The sequence below is a fragment of the Alosa pseudoharengus genome, unplaced genomic scaffold (genome assembly GCF_046254945.1).
Source record: "Alosa pseudoharengus isolate Yale_2024_CS ecotype anadromous, Long Island Sound unplaced genomic scaffold, YU_APseudo_1.1 YU_APseudo_1.1_scf_7, whole genome shotgun sequence".
In the NCBI taxonomy this organism is placed as follows: domain Eukaryota; kingdom Metazoa; phylum Chordata; class Actinopteri; order Clupeiformes; family Clupeidae; genus Alosa; species Alosa pseudoharengus.
Genome location: NW_027468859.1, coordinates 28,217,692 through 28,239,614, shown reverse-complemented (window position 1 = coordinate 28,239,614; position 21,923 = coordinate 28,217,692). Strand labels below are relative to the sequence as shown.

The window sequence follows — 21,923 nt, the reverse complement described above, 5'->3', positions numbered from 1 at the left end:
CGGAATTACAAATACAGCTCCTGTGTCCTGCTGCAACATGATCAGACGTCATGTTTGATGTGACACCTGCACACTTGCAGATGAAATACTGTACACAACAAAACCACTCAGAGCTAAAGAGCTATTAGGCCATGACTGCAACCCATTTACGGTTGGAACGTCATATGAGGAATAGGGTTCAAAGGCTTTTTCGAACCCTCCCTCGCCAAGCTTCCTCAGTCATGGATGTGTCCCCTCTAGCCGGAGGGGCTGTAGGATAAACTGCAGATCTGCAGATGTTGATTCCAGATGCTAGCCATCTATACCTCTGAAGTTTCTAAATGGTTCCTTTGCATCTCTTAAAGATAAGTGCACCATAGTAATGTCCCATGTGCGCGTTTCAGATTTCAGTGAAATTCCTTGTAAAATTCTGCAGGTCAATCAAAATAATTCATTTATCTGATTTATTCATAATTGATACCATTTGAGTGCAGCTACAGGAAACAAAGCAAACATTTTGGACAGTGTTTTAACTGGTACCTGATCTGGGAGGTAACTCAGTGAAACAAGGCCATCATATATGAAACTTGGCCCCAAATTCCAGGTTTACCTTTGTAATGCCATTCCCTTCATATACACAGCATAAATTCAAAATTGTTGAAAAAATTCCTTAAAATGAGTTAATGGTGAGTGATTATGGTCCACTGCCTTGGTAAGTATTTTGTTTGTATAGCACATTTTCTAGCAAAATGGCCACTCAAAGCGCTTTCCACAGACTCTGCCTTAGCATGCTAGACATGTGTGATTCACTGGCTCAATATGATGAAGTAAACAAAAACTAAGCCCATGAACAAACAATAACAACAGTTTAGGTAAATTAGGCTTGTGATGTTGCTAATTTAGCGGCTATCCTTTCCTAATGACCATCTTTCATCTCACTCCACACAAAGACCTTAAAGGTCCTGCATGATTTAGAATACACCATCTGTATTCAAACATCATGCCGATTCAAGATACGGGAGGAATAACAAAAAAAGCCCTGGCTGAAAACAGATATCGATGCACCTTGCCAATTAAAACAATCTCTGTCGTGCTAATGGAATCTTGAGTGGCAATAAAAGTAAATAAATAAATTAAAGGCCCATCGTGTTTTTGTTCTGGCTATTCATGCCCATTACGACCTCCTTCATTCTCATGGTAATCTGAGGTTTGGAGTATTTCATTTTTTTAGGATGGGTATTTTTTGGGGGTGGGTGGGTAGGGTTAGTGTTTTCATAATGAAGTCCATGTTCTCGGCGACTGGCATTGTTCAGACGCGTGTGTAGATGCTGGCAAAGAAACAAAGATGCTCATTAGGAGAGGCATTGTCCCTTCACGGTTTATGAAGGTAAACAGAAAAATGGCCCACAGCTTGGGAAGCGCAGCTGCATGCTCTCGAAAAAGAAGGGGGCTTTTGTTGGAGACGTAGGAAGCGCCAAGCAACCCAGAAGACTCTTGTCGTGGACGGTTCAATTACTGTGGATCACATCCAAAAAGGCGTTGAGTAGTAATCAGCTTGGAGAAACATCAATCCTAACGATGATGCAAGCTCTTGTACATGTAGTAGATTTGGGTAACAAGCACCTGAGGGTTTTAGGATTAGGTGAAGTATCACTTCAAGGCTTGGGTGAACATTTCCAAAACCACAGAGTGAGGCTCATTGCCGTAGGACATCTTGGTGTTTTCTGTGAAGTGACAATGTTTTTATGAGCTGTTTGGAAGCAGCTAGCATACTTCTTTCGACTGCTTCATTAATCTTACAGATTAAATTTAAACACATATTTTTCTGCTACAGTTTTTATCTCAAAAAGTCAAGTAGTTTATAGGATCAATAAATGTAGCAAAATAAATTAGCTGATCTGGAGATTTGTTGTGTCATAGAAAATCAAAAAAGAAACACTCAGGGGGGGGGGGGATATATATATATATTTAAAAAAAAAAAAACTCATTTGGGACACAGATGTACATAAAACTAGGGTTTTTAATGTTTAAATCGGATGTTTAAATAGCAACATGTACGGAGTACAACGGATAAAGAAATAAAGATAGTGTGTTCCAGGGCAAAGAGCTACTTGTGCAAAACTCAAAACATACCCCTGACATTTTTGACTGGACAAGGTCAAATCAAAGCAGGGAAGGACTGCACTGAACAGGTCCTTCTTACCAGGGCAGTGTTATATAGTGAGTCAGAAGGGAGGTGGTTCGCCAGAACTTGTTCCTACACAAATAAAGGGTCACCAAGGTGGTGTCACTACGGAACATCCTTATAAACCACTGTCAGTAAAAGCAAAGCATCTTGGGGTGTGCTTTGTTTTGGGTGACCTGATCTTAAACCCATAAAAGACAAACCAAAGACGCAAAGAAGCAACACACAGCACTGTAAAGCAAACGCCATTTATGCTATAAAGGTTACCACACAAACATTGCTCAGACATTTCAAGGGTTGTGCACTTAAAACTGTTCCAGTTGGTTGAAATGTGAAGCTTTGTGGCAAGACTCGCTATACAGTTTCAGTTGGCAAAAACTGCTCACAACAGTACCAATGACATCCCACTATCACTGCAGGTCAAGTGCTTGCTTTACTCCAAATTTTTAAATGGAGTTTTGGCTAAGAGTATGTGTAATGCTTTGTGTATGTGTGTGTGTGTGTGTATTATGTCAAGTTTTACAGATCTACTGGATCTACTTTGAGCTGGATATAGATAAGGTACGGTATGGTACGGAAAGGTCTTCTGTTTTATTTGTGTGGTACAATAGGCGTCATGTGTTGAACCACCTCTTCTGACTACACAAATGATAACCCCCAATAAAGCCTGACATTTCTTCCTCTGTTTTTTACTTTTACAATTTCAGTGAAATCAGAGCATTGGAGCATGAAGACGATGTGTTTGTTCTGTTGTTTGGAGAGAGAGAGTAACTTTATAGAATTTAGACAAGCCATATTTTTTAAGAGGCCTGAACATATTTGAGCATACCGTCACCATCAAACACAACATGATACCAGCTGTTAAGTGGATAGTCAACACTGACATATTTTCAATCCTCCTCATAATCATCTGCCAGGACATTGTGCAGTCGTTCATGAAGCACTTTTCTAAATAAAGTATGAGAGCAGATATACTACAAAAATTGAAGGGGTCCTACTTAGCAAGATATGGTTCTTATAAGCTGTCCCTTTACAATATTAGCCAATATGAAAATACCCATTCCTTGTTCACGTTATCTTATATCTTGCAGTGAGACACGTGTCATGGCCTCAACGTCGTTTAGAAAGGCTCTCTGGAGGGCTACACAAGTCCACAAATGGTCATCGTGTTGAGTTGGCATCACGCGTGTTTAATAAGTGCGTACTTATATAATAGAAGGGAGACCCCAGGGGTTACATATCGAGGAGCAGAACGCGGGGGTCCTCCACCACGGCCTTGATCTTGCGCAAGAAAGTCACCGCCTCTCTGCCGTCAATCAATCGGTGGTCGTACGTCAGCGCCACGTACATCATGGGCCTGATTTCCACCTGTGGGGACAGACACGGGTTAGAATTTACAGTGAGAACTTTAAGCCGCAGGTCACACTGGACAGTTTTTAAATCACAGGACAGTTTTTTGTGCGACCACACAGGTCTCACAGCTGAGCTTCTGATCTACTACAGAAGTTAGTGTAAACATCTAGTCAAAACATCTTTGGCGCAAGAGTTATTACAAAAGCTTCTGAACATCTGTTAGACAGAAAGGTACAACAGGTTGCCAAACATCTGCCTGGCATGTGTGAGTGAGTCAAGACCTTCTGGACATCTGTCACATGTCTACATGTTGATATTTAAAATCAACAGGCAAGAAATGGCAAGGGTTCTGAAGAATTAGCCACTGCTCCAAACCTGTCCACAATTCAGATGGGGATCAGTGGTGTTCCATGACTATATCGTAAGCTCATGAAGTAGAATTAGCCACTGCACCCAAACCTGTCCAGAATTTAGATGTGGATCAGTGGTGTTCCACGACTATTATGGTATTCTCATAAAGTAGGAGGATTGTGGGTAACGGAGTGATGCCTGGAGAGAACTAAAAGTACAAGAGACAATTTTGGCGATGAACATGCCCCCAGAGTATAGCAGTGTAGCACTGTAGCTGCCTGGCAGCTCTAGCTGCTGGCTGCAGCAACTTGAGCTAGGAAGAACCCGATTGTTTTCGTTTTTTTCGTACCGACAGTACTCTGTGACTTCGAGAAAAAGAGATCTATCTGAGAAATCTCAGGAATTTTCCTTTAAAGCTAATAACTCTCGGAATAAAAACAGAATAATTGCATTTGAGTTTTAAGACCTCGGTCTGCCTTAAATGTAAGCCTTTCAAGTTAAACATATATTGTAATACATATCATATGGTGGCCTCTGTATTTTGATGTATATTACTGTGAGGTTGCAGGTATACCCAACTCAAGTAAGGAATCTGGTCCAAATGTGAGTGGGAACATCTTAGTATACCGTAATTTCCCAACTATTAGCCGCGGCTTATACATTGATTTTGCAAATATTCTTCAGCTATGAGGTTAATACACCGGGGCAGTTAATATGGTATTAATATGGTTTTGTTTCTTTTAACTTGCATAAAACACTGTCCTGTGGCTTAAACACATTGCGGCTAATACACAGGAAATTACTGTAGTAATATATGATGCTGAAAACAAGTTAAGAGCAACCTCTGTCCACTCACCTTGCCATTCAGGGCCACGGGCCTGTCAAAGATGCCGTGCATGCCCAGGATGGCCGACTGCGGAGGGTTGATGATGGGCGTGCCAAACATGGAGCCAAACACGCCACCGTTGCTGATGGTGAAGGTGCCGCCATCCATGTCCTCCACGGCCAACTCGTTCTTACGTGCCTGAGGGTCAAAGGAGAGGTAGAGGGGTCATTGGAGAAACCAATTAAACTTAAAGGGAGGTGTGTCGTTGTAATGCACAAATGCAACTACTGTATTTCGCCACACAACAGATGATAGCAAGGAGACTTTGCATACCTTCTCTCCCAGTGCATTGATGGTTTTCTCAATGTCTGCAAAGTTCATGGTCTCCACGTTGCGGATGACCGGCACCACCAGTCCCTGTGGAGAAAGAAACAGTTGACACGGTCAGCTCCTGCTCTTCACATCTACGCTTACATAATACCCCTAAGTTCTCCCAGCCAACCAATTCTTTTTTTGTAAGAAGTCACAAAATAACAAAAATAAAGAAAGAATCAATAACTTGATCTTACCTTTGGTGTGGCCACAGCTACGCTGATGTCTACATAATCCCTATACACAATTTCTTTGGTGGTGTCATCAATAACTGGTGGGAGAAAAAAAAAAAATGGGGTAAAGTTAATTATACAGGGATTAACAGGCTGAGTTTCAGTGCAATGAGATCTGAATGAATACCTGAATGAAAATGTAACTTATATGATGGTTATTATGTCATTACGAGAACAAATACAGATTGTATTTTATTCCTTATTTGGTTTAGCTTAGTTTTGCTGTGGGCTAGCAATGGAGTGCAGGCTTACCGCCATTGACAGCAGGTTGGTCAGTAAGAGCATGAGCAGCAGCTTTCACAAAGGCGGACATGAAGCCCAGCTTGATGTTGTGTCTTTTGAGGAAGGCGTCTTTGTGCAGTTTACGCATCTCCTGGATGTTGCTGGGGAGAGAGAGAGGAAGTGGACACGGTAACATCGCTACATTGCCTCAGATTGCTGGATGGGGTCATCTCTGCCTCAAACACAATGTCTAAGCTCAGCAACTAACTACCATGTGACCTACTGACTGCTACACTTTACAAAAGCCTCTCACATAGTCGAACAAAAGAAAATAACATCCGTTCGCAAACATTTTAGATAAGGGGAGTAGGTAAACATGCACAGCACAAGGTCCTTACATTTCAAGAGTAAAGGGTATGAACACAGGGATTACTGGTAACTCAGTGCAGTTAGAGTATCTATGACTGATGCTCATCTATATGTCCATGCCTACCTCATGCCCACCTCGTTATCTATATGTCCATGCCTACCTCATGCCCACCTCGTTATCTATATGTCCATGCCTACCTCATGCCCACCTCGTTATCTATATGTTCATGCCTACCTCATGCCCACCTCGTTATCTATATGTCCATGCCTACCTCATGCCCACCTCGTTATCTATATGTCCATGCCTACCTCATGCCCACCTCGTTATCTATATGTCCATGCCTACCTCATGCCCACCTCGTTATCTATATGTTCATGCCTACCTCATGCCCACCTCGTTATCTATATGTTCATGCCTACCTCATGCCCACCTCGGTATCTATATGTTCATGCCTACCTCATGCCCACCTCGTTATCTGGATGTCCATGCCTACCTCATGCCCACCTCGTTATCTATATGTTCATGCCTACCTCATGCCCACCTCGTTATCTATATGTTCATGCCTACCTCATGCCCACCTCGGTATCTGGACGTTCATTCCTACCTCATGTCCACTTCGTTGAAGGTGGTCAGCATGGCACAGGTGTTCTGGGCCTCCTTCAGACGCTGGGCGATCCTCAGACGCATGCGGTTCATCTTCACCTGTGACGCAGAAAACAGGCAGATCAGTTTGTATTCAGCTGAAAAAAAGCCTCTCTCTCACACATGCTCTCATTCACACAGAAAATATGGCGACCTAATTTAGTAGATTAAAGCGCAATTAAATAAATATAATATCTTAGCGTACGGAAGACGGTACACAATGATCTTACACAGTACATTATATCCCATTTTGTTAAAAACCCAAATTCTAAGGTAGAACTGTGACTTGTTGGTCAGTTACTGTTACAGAGTGCTCTATGACTACTTGTCCCCAAAGAGTGAACTGTCAAGAGTCCTTGGGCATGTAGCATTTTTTTCCTGGAGTGCCAGCCTATTTTTTTCCCCAACTGTTTCCAATGAGGAAAGAGTGTATGCGGCCACCTAAACAAAGAACGCTTTATAAAGAACGCTTCACCTTTTTTTGGTGCGGCTGCACTCCACACTCGTTTTTTTTTTTTTAAATGTTTAAACTTTTCAGAAAGGCACTGTTGTTGTCCCAATGGGGTGAGGCTAGTAAAATTATGGATAAAGTATGGATAGGCACTCTTCAAAAAAAGTTTAAAAAAAGCTTTAACAGATAGGCTTAATCATCGTTGATCATGTTAAAATTGCCAACATGTTTCGGCCTTGGATAGGCTTTCATCAGGGCAAAATCTATTACAGCAAAGTGGTGAGGCTAGGGGTGAGGCTAGTGGTGAGGCTAGGGGTGAGGCTAGTGGTGAGGCTAGGGGTGGTGAGGCTAGGGGTGGTGAGGCTAGGGGTGGTGAGGCTAGGGGTGAGGCTAGGGGTGAGGCTAGGGGTGAGGCTAGTGGTGAGGCTAGGGGTGAGGCTAGGGGTGAGGCTAGGGGTGAGGCTAGGGGTGAGGCTAGTCTTTGATAACGGCCATCCTCTGCCTCTGGCTCTTACCCTGCTCTCTGTCCTGGCTCCTGTGGAAGCAGCTGGGGCAGCCGAGGCCACTGGGGCTGCTGTGGGCTTCACGGCAGACACTGCAGTATGAAGGAAAACTAAGTAAACACAGGCAATAACAACAGACTAATAAATAAATAACAACAATAGTCTAACAGCAATCTTATTTCTATGTGATACATCCAGTGCAGCTTAAAATAAGGGCGGTGGTAGTGTAGTGGTTAAGGAGCTGGGCTAGCATGCACTAGCCTGAAAAGTTGTGGGTTCAATTCCCGGCTTCCACTGTTGTGCCCTTGAGCAAGGCACTTAAACCCACGTTGCTCCGGGGACAAAGTAATCCCTTGTAATATAATTGACATTATGTCAGTGACTTTGGATTAAAAGTGTCTGCTAAATGAATACATGTATATATATATATATATAAATATTCATGTGAGACATATAAGAACACATTATAAAGGATTGATTTAGAATTTACAATTAAGTGAAGAGTTAGAAGTAGAGACTTGTGTGTGTTACAACAAAACAATAATTATATACCGATCATGTTGTTTTCATAGTTCTTGGGAGTCAAAATTTAAATCAAAGACCTACATTTCCCAAAAGCCCTAGTAAGTTTGACTAACTGAGAGTCACTGACCAGGTTTGGCATCAGCGGCTTGGCGGCTAGAATGACGTAGAATTGATACCGAAGCACAAACCGATAGAAGGAGAGGTGTGTGTGTGTGTGTGTGTGTGTAAGAGACAGAGAGCCACTGACCAGGTTTGGCATCAGCAGCTTGGCCTGGCACAGGGGGAACAGGTGGCATGGCAGTGGGGATGGGCGTGACCACGGGTGTCGGGGGTGGAGCGGCGGCGGCGGCCGGGGTCTCAGCTTTGGGTGCCGCGGGTTCAGCAGCAGCAGCAGCAGCAGCAGGTTTGGGGGCTCCAGCTGTAATTACACCATCAGTTACCACGGTAACAGACAACAGGGGGAACAAGGGCAGCAGGTTTGGGGGCTCCAGCTGTAATTACACCATCAGTTACCACGGTAACAGACTACAGGGGGAACAAGGGCAGCAGGTTTGGGGGCTCCAGCTGTAATTAAACCATCAGTTACCACGGTAACAGACTACAGGGGGAACAAGGCCAGTCTGCCATGAGGCAGCCAACAGGCAACACTTCAGAGGGGTAGGTATTTCAGTAATGTAAGGTCAGGAATCTAAATTGAATGGGGAGAGAGACCAACAAATTCCACACATAATGGTGAACCTAACTCTCCCAGAGCTTTCTGCATTAGGAGTACATCACATTCCGCAAAATTAAGATTCCACTTTAAGAAGTATATGGTCATAAATGGATAAAAAAAAAGCTTATACTTGTTGTTTTATCTACCCTATGTGAGCAACATTCGACAAGAGGTCTACTTTGATGTCAAAATAGGCCCGAGGCCAAATGAAGAGAAAGGTCGGTTAGGCCTTTAACAAGGTAACCAGCAATAAATTACAGGGAAAGTGTTCTGGTTATGGAGCGACACACCAAACAGTACAGGCTTTCCATTTTTGTGGCACTGCCTCCTCCTTTCCTGAGCCTGTTACAGTTTCATAGCGTTTTTTAGGTCCCAGCATGCACCACGAGTGTCCACGTGTATGTGTCTGCATGGCGACTTGAAGCGTACCTCCTTTCTTGAGTTTGAAGAGGGGTTGTCCTCCCTCCACTCGTCCACCATCTGCCACCAGGAGCTCCTCGATCACGCCAGCCGCAGGAGAGGGCACCTGCACAGAGGTCTACACCCCAGCCCGCCACAACACCCTCATTACCACAGCCAACAGAGGTCTGTACCCCAGCCCGCCACAACACCCTCATTAGTACCACAGTCATCAACATTTAGAGTGCAGGCTACAAGCGTCGCTTGACATAAAATTACATGAAAAAGAAAATGTGTGTCTGCTAGTCAAGACAGGGTTATTTCTATAGCACAGTTCAAAACAACCAAGGGATGACAAAGTGCTTTACAGGGTAAAAAGGAACATATACTATATAAAGTATACTCTATTAAGTAGAGTTTTGTACATCAAAACATTTTAAAAAGTGCAGAAGTTGTTGAAAGAATAGCAACTCAAAGTTCAAAATCCTGCAGTGTTGCCGTGGTCACGGTGTGTGTCTGTTTACTGTGTTACACAATGAGATATAAACAAACATAGCTATGGCGTCACACAAATTATTATAGAAACTAGACAATATTTTATTCAATGTTTAGTTACTGGTGCAAAATTATCAAAGCCTATAGCACCACGATATACAGTTCTGTGCAAAAGTGTTAGGCACTCATTAGATTTGATGTTTTAGCAATGCTATGATGACCATATGTTTATTTTTCCACTGTCTTTATTAGAATTCAACTAGAAGATAGACAGAATATAAAAAACACACACACATTTCTAGTTCAGGCATGCCCGTCAGTGGCCTGGGTGGGGAATGGCAGCTCCGTGAAGAGCTTCCCCCTTGGGTAACTGGTAATTATAACACTGCTACAACAAATCCAATGGCAGCTTGTGACTGAAATTGGACTGGTATCAGAACAAAATCTACATTGTACATGTATTTAAATACTGTGTACTATTTGCTGTGTTCTCTGGTCATATTCTAATTAAGAGTGAGACTGAGAGAGAAATAAACAATATGGTCCTTATGGCATTACTGAAGCAAAACATGTGCCGAAGACTTTTGCACAGTACTGTATGTCAACAACATATTTGTTTAGTTAAACAACAGTTTGTCATCTAAACAACGGACCTTAACTCCTTGAATGCCAAGCTGTTTTCAGAAGCTTTGTCCTAGAGTGCCAGCAATCTAGACCATGGATCGTCATATATTTCATTTCCATTCATCACAGAGTTCCCAAAATCACATATAAGGTGTGTTAGAGTGTCTAGTTTCGTAATTAAAAAAACAAAAAAAAGCTAAAAACGTAATATTACGTTTTTGGCACTCAATGAGTTAAGGCATGCTGAGATTATCTGAAAATAGTGCCAACTGTTCTGACCACAGGCACAAAACACTGCAGACAACATAAGATAACTCTTTGCAAACAAGATAGCCCTTTAGACAACAAAGTTGGCTGCAATTTCTCTGTTTAAGCGTTTAAACACTTGAATACACCTAGTTAACTTAACAATAAATGTAAAAATTACATTTTTTTTCAGAGTTATGACACCCTTAAACAATTAGGTACCTTGCACAGCGCCTTTGCATGCAGACAAAACAGTCAAGAGTCAATATAACCCCAGGGCAATACGGAGGACAGGCTACCTACCTTATCAGTTTCAATCTCGCACACCACCTCATCTTCAGCTACAGTATCACCCACGGCTGTGGAGAAGAGAGGACAATGATTGTGGTTAGATAAAACTAGATTACAAGATGCAATACTTCAGCTACAGTATCACCCACGGCTGTGGAGAAGGACAATGATTGTGGTTAGATAAAACTAGATTACAAGATGCAATAAGTAACTTTTTGCTAAACAAAATGTTCATTTACAACCTAGATTTAACTCTGGAGGGTAAGAAATAGAATAGAATAGAATGGAATAGAATAGAATGCCTTTATTGTACAATAAAATTGGAGAATGGTCTGGATGGTAAAAAGTCTAGTGATTAACTAAATTTCTGTGGTGTCCATGCTTATATTATTTCCTGTGACTGACCTTTTATCAAGACTGTTAATATTTACAGTACGACTACACAAATGCAGAAGGGAAAAAACCACGGTGGCCACTATAGGCAATTTCATTTTAAACAACAGAAAAAAGGCATATTCCGGCTTTAGCAGCTTGTCAATTCACTTCACGTGATCACTACCAAATACCACATGCCTGACGTCACCTGTATCTGATGGGGGTCACTCACCTTTCTCCCACCTGACGTCTCCCTCTGTGACCGACTCTGCGAAGGCGGGCGTTTTTACTGTGATGACTTCGTTCCCTGCAAATAGACAGACAGATCAAACAACACGCCCCAGCAAAAACAAAATGTGCCTGGAGCATAGAGGAACATTGAGAAATCTTACTGTAGCATGTAGAAGTCCTAAAGTATCTTATGTGGGAGACACTGGAGGCCGGCTTGGGATCGCATCTGAAAAACATGCAAACACACCATCGGTATGTGAGAGTGCAAGGTGTCAAATGGCATTTTAAAATGCCATTCTTTAAATAGTTATATATTATTATAAGACACCAAAATGACTAAGGCAGAGAACTTACGTTTGACTGTTCTTGTAAACAATCCGACTGCCTGCAGAGAGGCCTTTAACATAAAAGACTTAATTATAAAAGGCAAAGCATATATCTCTTCATGGTACACAGAAATACCTACTCTTAAAATAAAAACATAGTATATTGTAAGTATATTGAGATCACAGCAGCAGCTATTCAGTCAAGGTCATGGGTGCCTGAGGACCCACGGTGAAGTATAAAGATTTCCTTTGCTTTACACTTAAGTGTCTGCAAGATTAACTGACATAAGAGCTATGGTATTGTACTAGATTGATGTTACGAGGTTTTTAGTCGTTACCCAACACATGCTTGTTGTTTTCTTCTAATAAAAACACAACTTACCAAAACAATATTGAAACGTGAACACATCTAGCCTATATAAAGCATATTCACACTTATCCTTAAGAAGTTACTGACCATATTCATGCCACAGGCATGCACAATCAATTTTTTGGGTTCAGGTTTGTTTTACTGTTTTTCCCTATGTTGTTCCTATGTAGTCAAAATGTTCAATAAACAGTATTCATACCTGACACCATCCGCTGTCCAAGCCCTTTATTACTCTGAAAGGATGAGTGAAATTGAACATGTGAGCGTGCTGCGTTCGTTCAATTCTCAACAGAAAAATTAATATCAGACCCTCCGAGAGGTTATAAAATGACACTCTTTTACTAAATGTTGAGCGAATACGTCCATAATAAGAATTAAGCATGGCCAGTCGACAAGCATGTACACAAGGTGAATGACATTTAACACATGCGGCACGTTTTCATACGTTCTTATTGAGACCCTCGGTGCATAACTACTCAACACCATAAACTTTGACAATGCAAATGTCAATATCGATGCAGTTAATAATTTTCCCAGATAAAATTAATAACGTTAACCATTCTGCTGCACCTTAATAGCGACAGGTTTGTTAAGTAACATTACCTTTGAACGAGGTCACGCTCATGTTAATAGTAGTTCCTGGAGTATTAAATGTTAGTGCTTAATGTAAGTGCTTTATGTGTTTGCAACATTATGTCCCTAGGCCTAGTAGCTACATAAGGATCGCTATCTTAACTGACTGACTGGTGTTAATTTCACGGCAAATGGTTAACCTATAAAGTTAACGTTAAATAAACGAAGATTTACGAAGGGGCGGTAGCCAGTTAGACGAGTTAGCCTAGAGCTTAGCGTGCTATGTCTGACGTACGGTTGACCTCTCAAGAACAGCAAAAATCTGACATCAACTTGAGATTTACACTACTTGCGTGACAGCCAACACAATTTACGCTTCTTTAAATTGTTAGCTACCGGCTAGTCAGCTTATGGCCATGACAACTCAAATGAAATCAAATAACTAACTGACGTTAGCTGGCCTGTTAGCCTCAGTTAGCTAGCTAATGTTTGGAGCATCCCAAAGGTGTGTTGATAACTTGCTTTCTAGGAGATGTCAGTCAATGGGTTCCCTTAACCCAGTGAAATAGCCATGATTTATTAGAGACACAGTGGAGTTACATGATTCGTTACTCCACGTATACATTGCTATCTCTAACTACTCCAGTCGACAAGGTTAACGTTAACATTAGTATCTGTATTAGCTAGCTTCGAACCTAGCTACAGCCTGCTATCTGAGGGGCTAACCGGTTGTTTCGGTGTCCCTCTGTCCTTGGGTTTTACTCAGGCCTCGGCAAGGCCCATAAAAAGAGAAATGTTAGCAATTTACAAGATAATACACAAAAAACTTAAAATAACATTTTCCAAATACATACCTGGGACAACACGGAAACAGAACGTCCAAATGTCCGCGTAAAACATCGTGAACGGGACAGCATGTTGGCTGAAATGACAGGCTGTCAACTGACCTCGCTCAGTGAAGCCAGCAACAACACAAAAGGAAGTGAAGTGAAGTAGGGAGAAAAGTCTTCCGGGTAAATGGCTCATTAGCAAGTAAAAGTCATTTGACGGAGCGGTTTATGGTAAAAGTCGCTTTAGTAGGCCTACCTTTAATTAGTACTTTAATAATGAAATAAATGTAAAGACAAATGTGAAAATGATGGATGTTGCTGACAAAGATCTTGTCTGTCTTCAACTACAGGACTGAGGTGCTAGGCTTTGGTTTGATCAGTTATTAAATAGGCCTACTTATTCTCTGACTGGGCAAATGTCCTTCTTTCCTCTCACATCTGTTCTAACATCTAACGGGTCCTCGGCAGAATAGCCTACCCAAATCACACAGGGAGACCATTTTAAAGTGTTATGTGAGCTAATCTTAGCCGAGATACATAATTTCCATTGGAGACAATATAGAGCCAGTAGAATCTGGTATTGTGCCAAACTGTTGGCTCTGCCCCCTTGCATCTCATTTACGATGACTATTTATTAATGCTTGTCAGTGAGGGGGCACAGACCTCACCACGGGGAGACTTGCTATGATTCATGCGCGCTATTTCTCAACAGGTAAGACCTAAGCTGCTGCACACAACCTACCACCAGAAAAAAAGTTTTATTTAATGTTTCTTGTGATTGTGTCTCTGTGACCTCGATATTTTTTGCATATTCGATATTTTTTGAGTTTTGTATTGCAGCCTATAACATTGAGTAAAATGCATATCTGTTCTTTTCAAGTAACCAGTGATTTATTGTAGCCTAGGCCTGTTATTAGTTTCACTAAAAAATAAATAATGCATGTCTTAACTTATATTTCTTTGCTGCCTATAATGTTGATTTATGTGTTCTTTTTGCTGGTGGTTGCTATGCAGTTGCTAAATATGCACACACACAAATAGGTCTTTATTTTTATTTCTTCAGTATAAGTAAGTCAGTCATTTTAATAACACATTTCCTTCCAAAGTTTTTCAGTTAAAGTTTAAAAGATGATTCCAACACCAACTATACAACTGACACCTCTAGACACAAACCAAAACAAAAGTAGACGGACATAAAAAGAGATAAAATACAAATAACATCCAATCCGTCTGTTGGTAAATACTTTTTCTCCTCTGATATTTTTCAGGTAAATATTAATCATCGTATCTGATACTTTGTAACCCACCAACATTTAAAAAACCTTTGGCATGAGTTACAGCTCATCTGATCAGAACATGCACACTTCGAGTAATGGTTACCCTGAATGTGGTGAACTGAGCGAGCCACAGAACAGGTACGGCCACTCTCTGACTTCAAGGACCACGGAGTCCATCATCTCTCTCCTCTTGAGAAAAAATGCAGAGAGGAAGAGGTCACACCATCCGAATGACTTTCCCCAACACTTTGACCCCACAACCTCTTTAAACAATTCTTACTATGTTGAGTGCAGGACCAGCCCTTTAAGTGAGGATGGCGAAACCACACAGGTCCAAACCAGCCCATTCAGTCCTAGTTGGGACCATTCCTGCCTGGAGAATCATCGGGTCAAACGGGCCCGGGTCGAGAACATTCTCCAACGCATGGTTGGATCTCCTCCGAAACAGTTCAGAGACGAAATAGCCGCCGGTCACCCTGCACAAACTAATGCATGGCACAGCAGCAGAGTGACTCTGCCACCACTGGATTACAGCCAGGGCAGAGGCGAAACCTCCTTTGGTGAGGATTACAAGACCAGGGAGAACCCTGAGCATATGAATGTGCTTCATGCAAGGCATCAGAAAGACCAGATGACCAAGGTCTACCACAAAAACTCTGAAGAGGAGTATCCAAGAAGAGAGACTGCACCGAGGGGAGTTGCGAAAAATGAGAATCTCTCATGCATTACAAACTCATCTTCTACACTGCTAATACCAGACACTCCTATCTTGCATAATTCCAGAGGTGACTTTCAACATTGTTTGAGTGGTGAGTGGGAAAGAAACAGGATCAAAATACAGAGTAGTCACACGGGTCTGGACACAGATGAACTGATTGAACTTCTGAAGTCAGAGCTGTCCAGGGCTGTAAACTTTAGTGTTGATTTGGTTTTCAAGAAAATGTTTCCCTCGTTATTCAAGACACCAGCGCAAGATCCTGACGAAGGGTCTGAGCACCCTTTGTTTGAGGAAAATGTGAAATTTGAAGAGGCAACCACACCAAACTACGACTTGCGTTCACAGATAACAGAGCCTTCACTGCCAAATGTTCAGACAGAAGCTTTGTCATTGGTCATTCAAAAACCATCCAATCAGGAGAATCCCAATACATTCACCCAAGTAAATACAAGTTTTTCTGAGATCAGCAATCCACCCTCTCAATCAAAACAAAATAATTTTCACATAGACCAAGAAGTGCTACAGCGATTTCAAGACAGCCCCACGAATGTGCTGGACAGCCTTCCATGTCAATACAATACGAGTCAGTCTTCGGTGGACATAATGTCACATTCCTGGGAGCCAATCAAGGTAACTTCAAAGGGAATGTCTAACTGTATGAGCCAACAAGCACAACTGGTAGCTCTGAGTCAACTGGCATTTGACAACCTCTGCCTTCCTTACATCAAAAGGGAAAACCAAGGCTTGGTGGAAAACAACTCATTCTTGCCTCTTAATATATCCTTTAAAAATGAAGTAGCTAGCAAGACATAATGTTACCACGACCAGTCAACATTTTTTTTAGGAGTTATCAATGAACCTTAAAAAAGAATCCTTATTTAGTCTTGTCTATGTAGAACCTGCATCAACTAGGATGGCTTGGGTGTTCTGGGTAGTTCGGGTGGACAGAAAGTTTTCAATATTCCTGGCAATTTTAATCACCTCAGCTACAGATGAGGTCAATCTGAGCCAATTCAAAATGTATGTAATCTTTATTTTAACAAATTAGAGTTGAAGCATTTGATATCTCTCTCTTGGTATGGATGGGTAAGATTCAACCAAAGCCACACAACACAATCATCTATGTGGTGTGTTTTTGATTATGCTAATTGTCATTAAGTAGTGCATGCATTTTAAGTGAAACTATGTGGCTTTAATAATCAAATATAACATGTCTGTTTAGGATGTAGTATGATCCTCATTGTCAATACACTTTCCATACACTGTATACTTCAGTATACAGGGTGGATGGGCCAACCTGCTGGTTTTTTCTTAACAATGTCACATTCAGGAGGGACTGACCCCTGGCCATCTAAAAAAGGCAAAGCTAATGTTCTTCTACACACGTTACCCAAGCTCTAATGTGCTGAAAACCTTCTTTCCTGATGTAAAGGTAAGAACAGATATAAGTGTTCCATTGTGGTGAGTCAGTGATCTCAGCTATGTTTGCTCAAAGACCTACAGCGACTGCAGATTCAGTAAATAAGCATTTGGGGGGGGGGGGGGGAATACAAATAAAAAGAAGTACTCGGGTAGATCGTTTTAAAATGCTTTATTTCATCTTTATTTGTCTCAAAGTAAAATGAGTAATAAAAAAAGTCACATAATTATGCGTCATGTTGAAGTATACATTATATAGATAAGCTGGAAAATTGCCTTCATGCAGCATTGTTTATTAACACAAATGTGCCTACCTTATCGTATTTAATGTAGTCCACTAATTTTATCTAATAGCACTAACAATAAACACTCACCTGAAATTTTTCCATCCTCTGCGCAGTTCACCAGGTGCATCACATCCCAGCTGATCAAGTGGTTCAGCAACTTCCGCGAGTTCTATTACATCCAGATGGAGAAGTTTGCACGGCAGGCCGTGGCGGAGGGAGTGGGCAACACGAGGGACATCACGATGGACCGGGACTCCGAGCTCTTCAGAGCACTGAACACACATTACAACAAAGCCAATGACTACCAGGTAGGTCACAACAAACGCATATCAGAAGTGATCCACTACAAGGAACACCTTACAATGAAACTACCAGGGGCACAACTTGTTCACGCACATGCACATTACATTATATTAGTTAACAAGTTACCATAAGTGTCCAGAGTGTTGTTACTTGCACTCACAAATATAATAAATTGTCATATACTGGAGATGGGTGTGACAAACTCTCTCCCCCTTTCCCCAAACAAATCAGATGGGCAAATAAACCTTGAAAGAAACAATGAAACTGAAAAATACATTTTCATTACCTTTGACAGTGTTAGTCTTTTTGTATTAATGATGCATACCTCTAATTTGATATATATATATATATATATATATATGTATAAGTTCATAACAATAATAAGTTCTCTTATTGACTCCAAAAAAGCCTGGTAAGGTTAAAAAAAGAAAACAGATTGACAACCATCTATAATTTGCATTATAAAAATGCTGTTATGTAAAGGATCGACAACTCTTTTCAACTCTTTTCCCTACTACTTAGCGTCACTAGCACAAAACAGAAAGTCACATTCATGTGTGGCCTTGTGAATATAACACACATACTGTTCAGCTTCCTCTATGTAAATATACAAAACTGATACCTACATACACACAATGCAGAAACCATTCAATTCAAAAACATCTATAGAGCGCTATTAGTCATTTTGAGATATAGCAAGATAGACATAAGGAAAAGACAAGTTTGATATGTACAATCCGTGTAGTACATTGGAAACTGATGTTTTTTAATGGAATTTGATTACGGACAGAAAGAAAGAAATATTTCTAATTTCACACAGATTTGACGTGTGTATATTTTTAAAACATGATTGATCAGGCAGTTGTAAGGAAGTTGTAAGGTTTATTACACAGAAATGTTACTTTTTATGGTAGGCTGTTACAGCCTTGCATGGCAGTTGACACATTTTCCTCAGCACAGTAATCTGGCTATTGTTACAAAACGTCTCCACCAACCCACTTAACGTGTTGTTAATGAGAGTGGTAACGCAGTCTATCATTACGATGTTGTTGATGTAGACAGAAGACGTGCTCTATAAACTGCTCATAATAAAATATAGTCATCGAAAGATTCTACTGTAAACTAATTCTAAGAATTAAATTACATGCATAATTGATGTCTGAGATGAACATTATGAACTGAATAGACAAGATATATTACCACAGATGTATTTGTATGTCACAGATAGACATTTTGGATTTTCTTGTTCACTGTTTTCTTGCTACTCCACAAACAAACTTTGTCCAACCAAATTAGTCACAGATGATTAAAGTCAACGGCAAACTGCCAAATACAAAGTGCGCCCATATCTCCAACACTTATTTACCTTATGAACCAGGTTTTTTATTTTTATTTTACTCGTTTTTTTTATTCAAAAAATCGACTCTGTAGTTAGCTTACTGACGTCAGTTGTCTCGTAGACGCCTCGCAAAAAAACACCTTTTTTTGGGTATGATAATTGGTATAATCTGTCAAACCTATGATCATATTTCTATGATCAAACTTACAAAAAATACAAAACCTAAGCGAAAAATAGGGCAAGTAAATTACATTTATACGCATGTAGCGTTAGCCTAGCTAGTAGCGCCTTGTAAGTAGCCAGAGCTACGCAGACATGAGCGCACATTCTTACATTGGCATAGGCTAATTTCCTATAGCTATGCCTAGATTCTACGCTTTAAACCCCATTCAGACTGCTAGTGCTAGTGACAGGAGACCTAATGTTAATGTAAGTTAGCGATTACAGGTGAATTAACGTTGCATGAACAGGGCTTTAGACTCAAGGCACTACAAAACACGGTCACAAAATTGTTGAATGAAAACGTATAACCACGTACTTGACAAGACATCAAATTCACATGGCAACTACGCCTTACTGTGCTACTTAACCCTCTCTGCTTTCAGTTATATTTTCTTATTTGTTGTTTTAAGCCTTAAAACATGTGTGTCATAAACATCTTTTCACGACAGTTCCCCAAAGACTCAGCATCTCAAAATAACTGAAGCCAAAGATGGTTATGTGATTTGGCAGGCACCTTTGTCCAAAGGGGCATACACATACAAAACAATAATAATACTTAAATTTAATAAGATACACAGCATTTATCTATTCAAGCACAAAGACTTAATTTATAGCATTATGCGACTGTCCATGAGTGTGTGCTAAGATATGGATTTAAAGGGTCTCCTCCGAGTCTTATTAAATGATCACAAAAAACAGTGAGATGTTCATCACTCTTTAACTGTTTTCCAACCATGAAAATATGATTTTAACAATACAACCCCATCACCCCCACTTGTCATCACATAACATTAAAGAGACACACATTTCTAACATTCTAAGTAATAAATCAATGATTTGATATATAAGGGCTGTAAGTACACGATATCTAGCAACACATTTTCTCTGGGGTGTTGCATTACTTACCTTTTCAAATGACTGAATATGAAAAAAAAAAAATACAGAAAAACTTAAAAGGTCATTCGACTGGATATTAAGGTCTTTACAGTGTCATTAGTAACGTTTGACTGTTCTTGGCTGTGTGTGTTTGTTTTACTTCAGGTCCCAGACAGATTTCTTGAGGTTGTGGAAATAACACTAAGAGAGTTCTACACTGCCATCTCCCTGTCCAGAGATATGGACCCCTCTTGGAAGAAGGCAATATACAAGGTCATATGTAAATTAGACAGTGATATCCCAGCAGCATTTAAATCTCCTTTGTTCACATAGTGATGTAATTGAGTGAGGAGACCAAGAGGTACTGAATGCTAGAATATAAAAATGCATACTGTCAATCACTTTGCAAATGTAAAATTAAGAATGAATTAATCCAGGTAATGAAGCATGCAGTGTGCTAAACAAGTCATGGTGAGGTTTGGAAAAAAATGTCTGTTGGTATATGTTCTGTTACTTATGCTGTGAAGTTATCTTTTAAAAGTATACGCTGTTAGTTTTTAACGTCTTACCTGACACATTTCCCTTGATGGTATACAATTAATATGCCACAATATGTTCTCAAATACTGAGACAATCTACAGTCTACTGGAATACTCTGATTAAATGCCAGTGGACTACAGTGTACAGCTGATTCACTTACCTTCAAAATGCTAAAAAAATGATCATAGTTCCAATTGGCAAATGTTTTATGCATTTGACTCTTGCGTCTCAGTAAAAATAATCCCTTATCCACTATTTCACTTGGTCCACAGAAAATCTGATGTCAGCTTTTCTCAGCGGTGAAACCTTACAATTGAAAATGTCTAAGTGCTACATCATAAAGTACCAAAAATGTATCGACATACACAGAAAATCACAGGACTAGTCTCAAACTGGCCAGTGTTTGTGTATTGTAACAGATGAGTTTCTGTTCAGTTTTTGTGCACATCATTTTTTGTGAGTTCAAGAGAGACAAATCTGTACTCTCCCCTGAGACATTTAATTGCTAGATGAAGAAATTGTAAGTTGAGGGACCAAAACTTCATTTAATAATAAATAAGACTCAACTCATTATTCTCCATAACATGTTAATCAGTTCTACTTCTTTGCAGTTTAACACTAATTAACACTGCTTTACTGGAAACATAAAATGGTGCAAAACGTACTGAAATGCAGCCAGCTCACAGGAGAGAACAGTTCTCTATAACTACCTAGCTAGCACTCATACTAAATGGTAATCTTAAAGGTAGGGTAAGCAATGCGAATCGATTTCTAACACACAACACTTTTTGTGTAACATTCGGAGAGCGTTTTCTGTAGATCCGCTAGCTCTACATTCTCTGAAAACACTGTATAAGTGTAGCAGCCTGTACCCCAAACACAGCAGGGAGATGTACCCCTTAGGGAGCACTGAAAGGAAGAGTGAGCTACCTCTCTGGTAGTTTAGTTTGGTTCAAATGTACAGTACATATGGAAAAGTGCTTCACTTTTTCCCCATTTTCTTATGTCACAGCCTTATTCCAAAATGAATTAAATGTATTATTTCCCCTCAAAATACTACACACAATACCCCATAATGACAACTAAAAAAAAGTTTGAGATTTTTGCAAATTTATTAAAAAATAAAAAACAAAGAAAATCAGAGAGGCACAGTTTCCGGGAAGGGTACAGAAAAATTTCTGCTGCTTTCAAGGTCCCAAAGAGCACAGTGGCCTCAATCATCCGTAAATGGAAGAAGTTTGGAACCACCAGGACTCTTCCTAGAGCTGGCCTTCCCTCTAAACTGAGTGATCGGGGGAGAAGGGCTTTAGTTGGGGAGGTGACCATTAACCCGATGGTCACTCTGACAGAGCTCCAGGACGACCATCGCTGCAGCACTCCACCGTTTTTCATCGAGGGAACTGGGAGATTAGTCAGGATTGAGGGAAATATGAATCCAGCAATATACATAGACAT

At 40.5% G+C, this 21,923-nt stretch overlaps 2 protein-coding genes across 2 annotated transcripts; one reads left to right on the top strand and one right to left on the bottom strand.

The window, feature by feature from the left end:
* Nucleotides 1-1,981: 1,981 nt before the first annotated feature.
* On the bottom strand, nucleotides 1,982-13,630 carry dlst (dihydrolipoamide S-succinyltransferase). Its single transcript, XM_076271653.1, has 15 exons — nucleotides 13,512-13,630; nucleotides 12,284-12,317; nucleotides 11,743-11,785; nucleotides 11,550-11,614; nucleotides 11,390-11,464; nucleotides 10,795-10,850; nucleotides 9,157-9,265; nucleotides 8,260-8,430; nucleotides 7,500-7,579; nucleotides 6,496-6,593; nucleotides 5,552-5,682; nucleotides 5,264-5,337; nucleotides 5,028-5,111; nucleotides 4,725-4,892; nucleotides 1,982-3,532 (listed from the first exon to the last, which is right to left on the bottom strand). Exons 1-15 carry the CDS (start codon nucleotides 13,572-13,574, stop codon nucleotides 3,398-3,400), a joined length of 1,386 nt encoding a protein of 461 aa, XP_076127768.1. The 5' UTR covers nucleotides 13,575-13,630; the 3' UTR covers nucleotides 1,982-3,397.
* Nucleotides 13,631-14,816: 1,186 nt separating this feature from the next.
* On the top strand, nucleotides 14,817-20,560 carry LOC143109263 (prospero homeobox protein 2-like). Its single transcript, XM_076271920.1, has 7 exons — nucleotides 14,817-14,902; nucleotides 15,059-15,324; nucleotides 15,631-15,819; nucleotides 16,165-16,259; nucleotides 16,807-16,914; nucleotides 17,302-17,496; nucleotides 20,094-20,560. The coding sequence occupies exons 1-7, from the start codon at nucleotides 14,817-14,819 to the stop codon at nucleotides 20,259-20,261; spliced, it is 1,107 nt and encodes a 368-aa protein (XP_076128035.1). The 3' UTR covers nucleotides 20,262-20,560.
* The last annotated feature ends 1,363 nt before the right edge of the window (nucleotides 20,561-21,923 follow it).

Bases quoted from the DNA above. Each gene is read 5' to 3' on its own strand.
- dlst (XM_076271653.1), bottom strand. From the start codon at position 13,574: ATGCTGTCCCGTTCACGATGTTTTACGCGGACATTTGGACGTTCTGTT. The intron at 7,580-8,259 runs GTCAGTGGCTCT...TTCATACTGCAG, and splicing joins AGCTGCTGATGCCAAACCTG to TGTCTGCCGTGAAGCCCACA. The intron at 5,112-5,263 runs GTAAGATCAAGT...CTTTCTCCACAG, and splicing joins TAGCTGTGGCCACACCAAAG to GGACTGGTGGTGCCGGTCAT.
- LOC143109263 (XM_076271920.1), top strand. From the start codon at position 14,817: ATGAGTTACAGCTCATCTGATCAGAACATGCACACTTCGAGTAATGGT. The intron at 15,820-16,164 runs GTTCACAGATAA...CACAACTGGTAG, and splicing joins CACACCAAACTACGACTTGC to CTCTGAGTCAACTGGCATTT. The intron at 17,497-20,093 runs GTAGGTCACAAC...GTTTTACTTCAG, and splicing joins ACAAAGCCAATGACTACCAG to GTCCCAGACAGATTTCTTGA.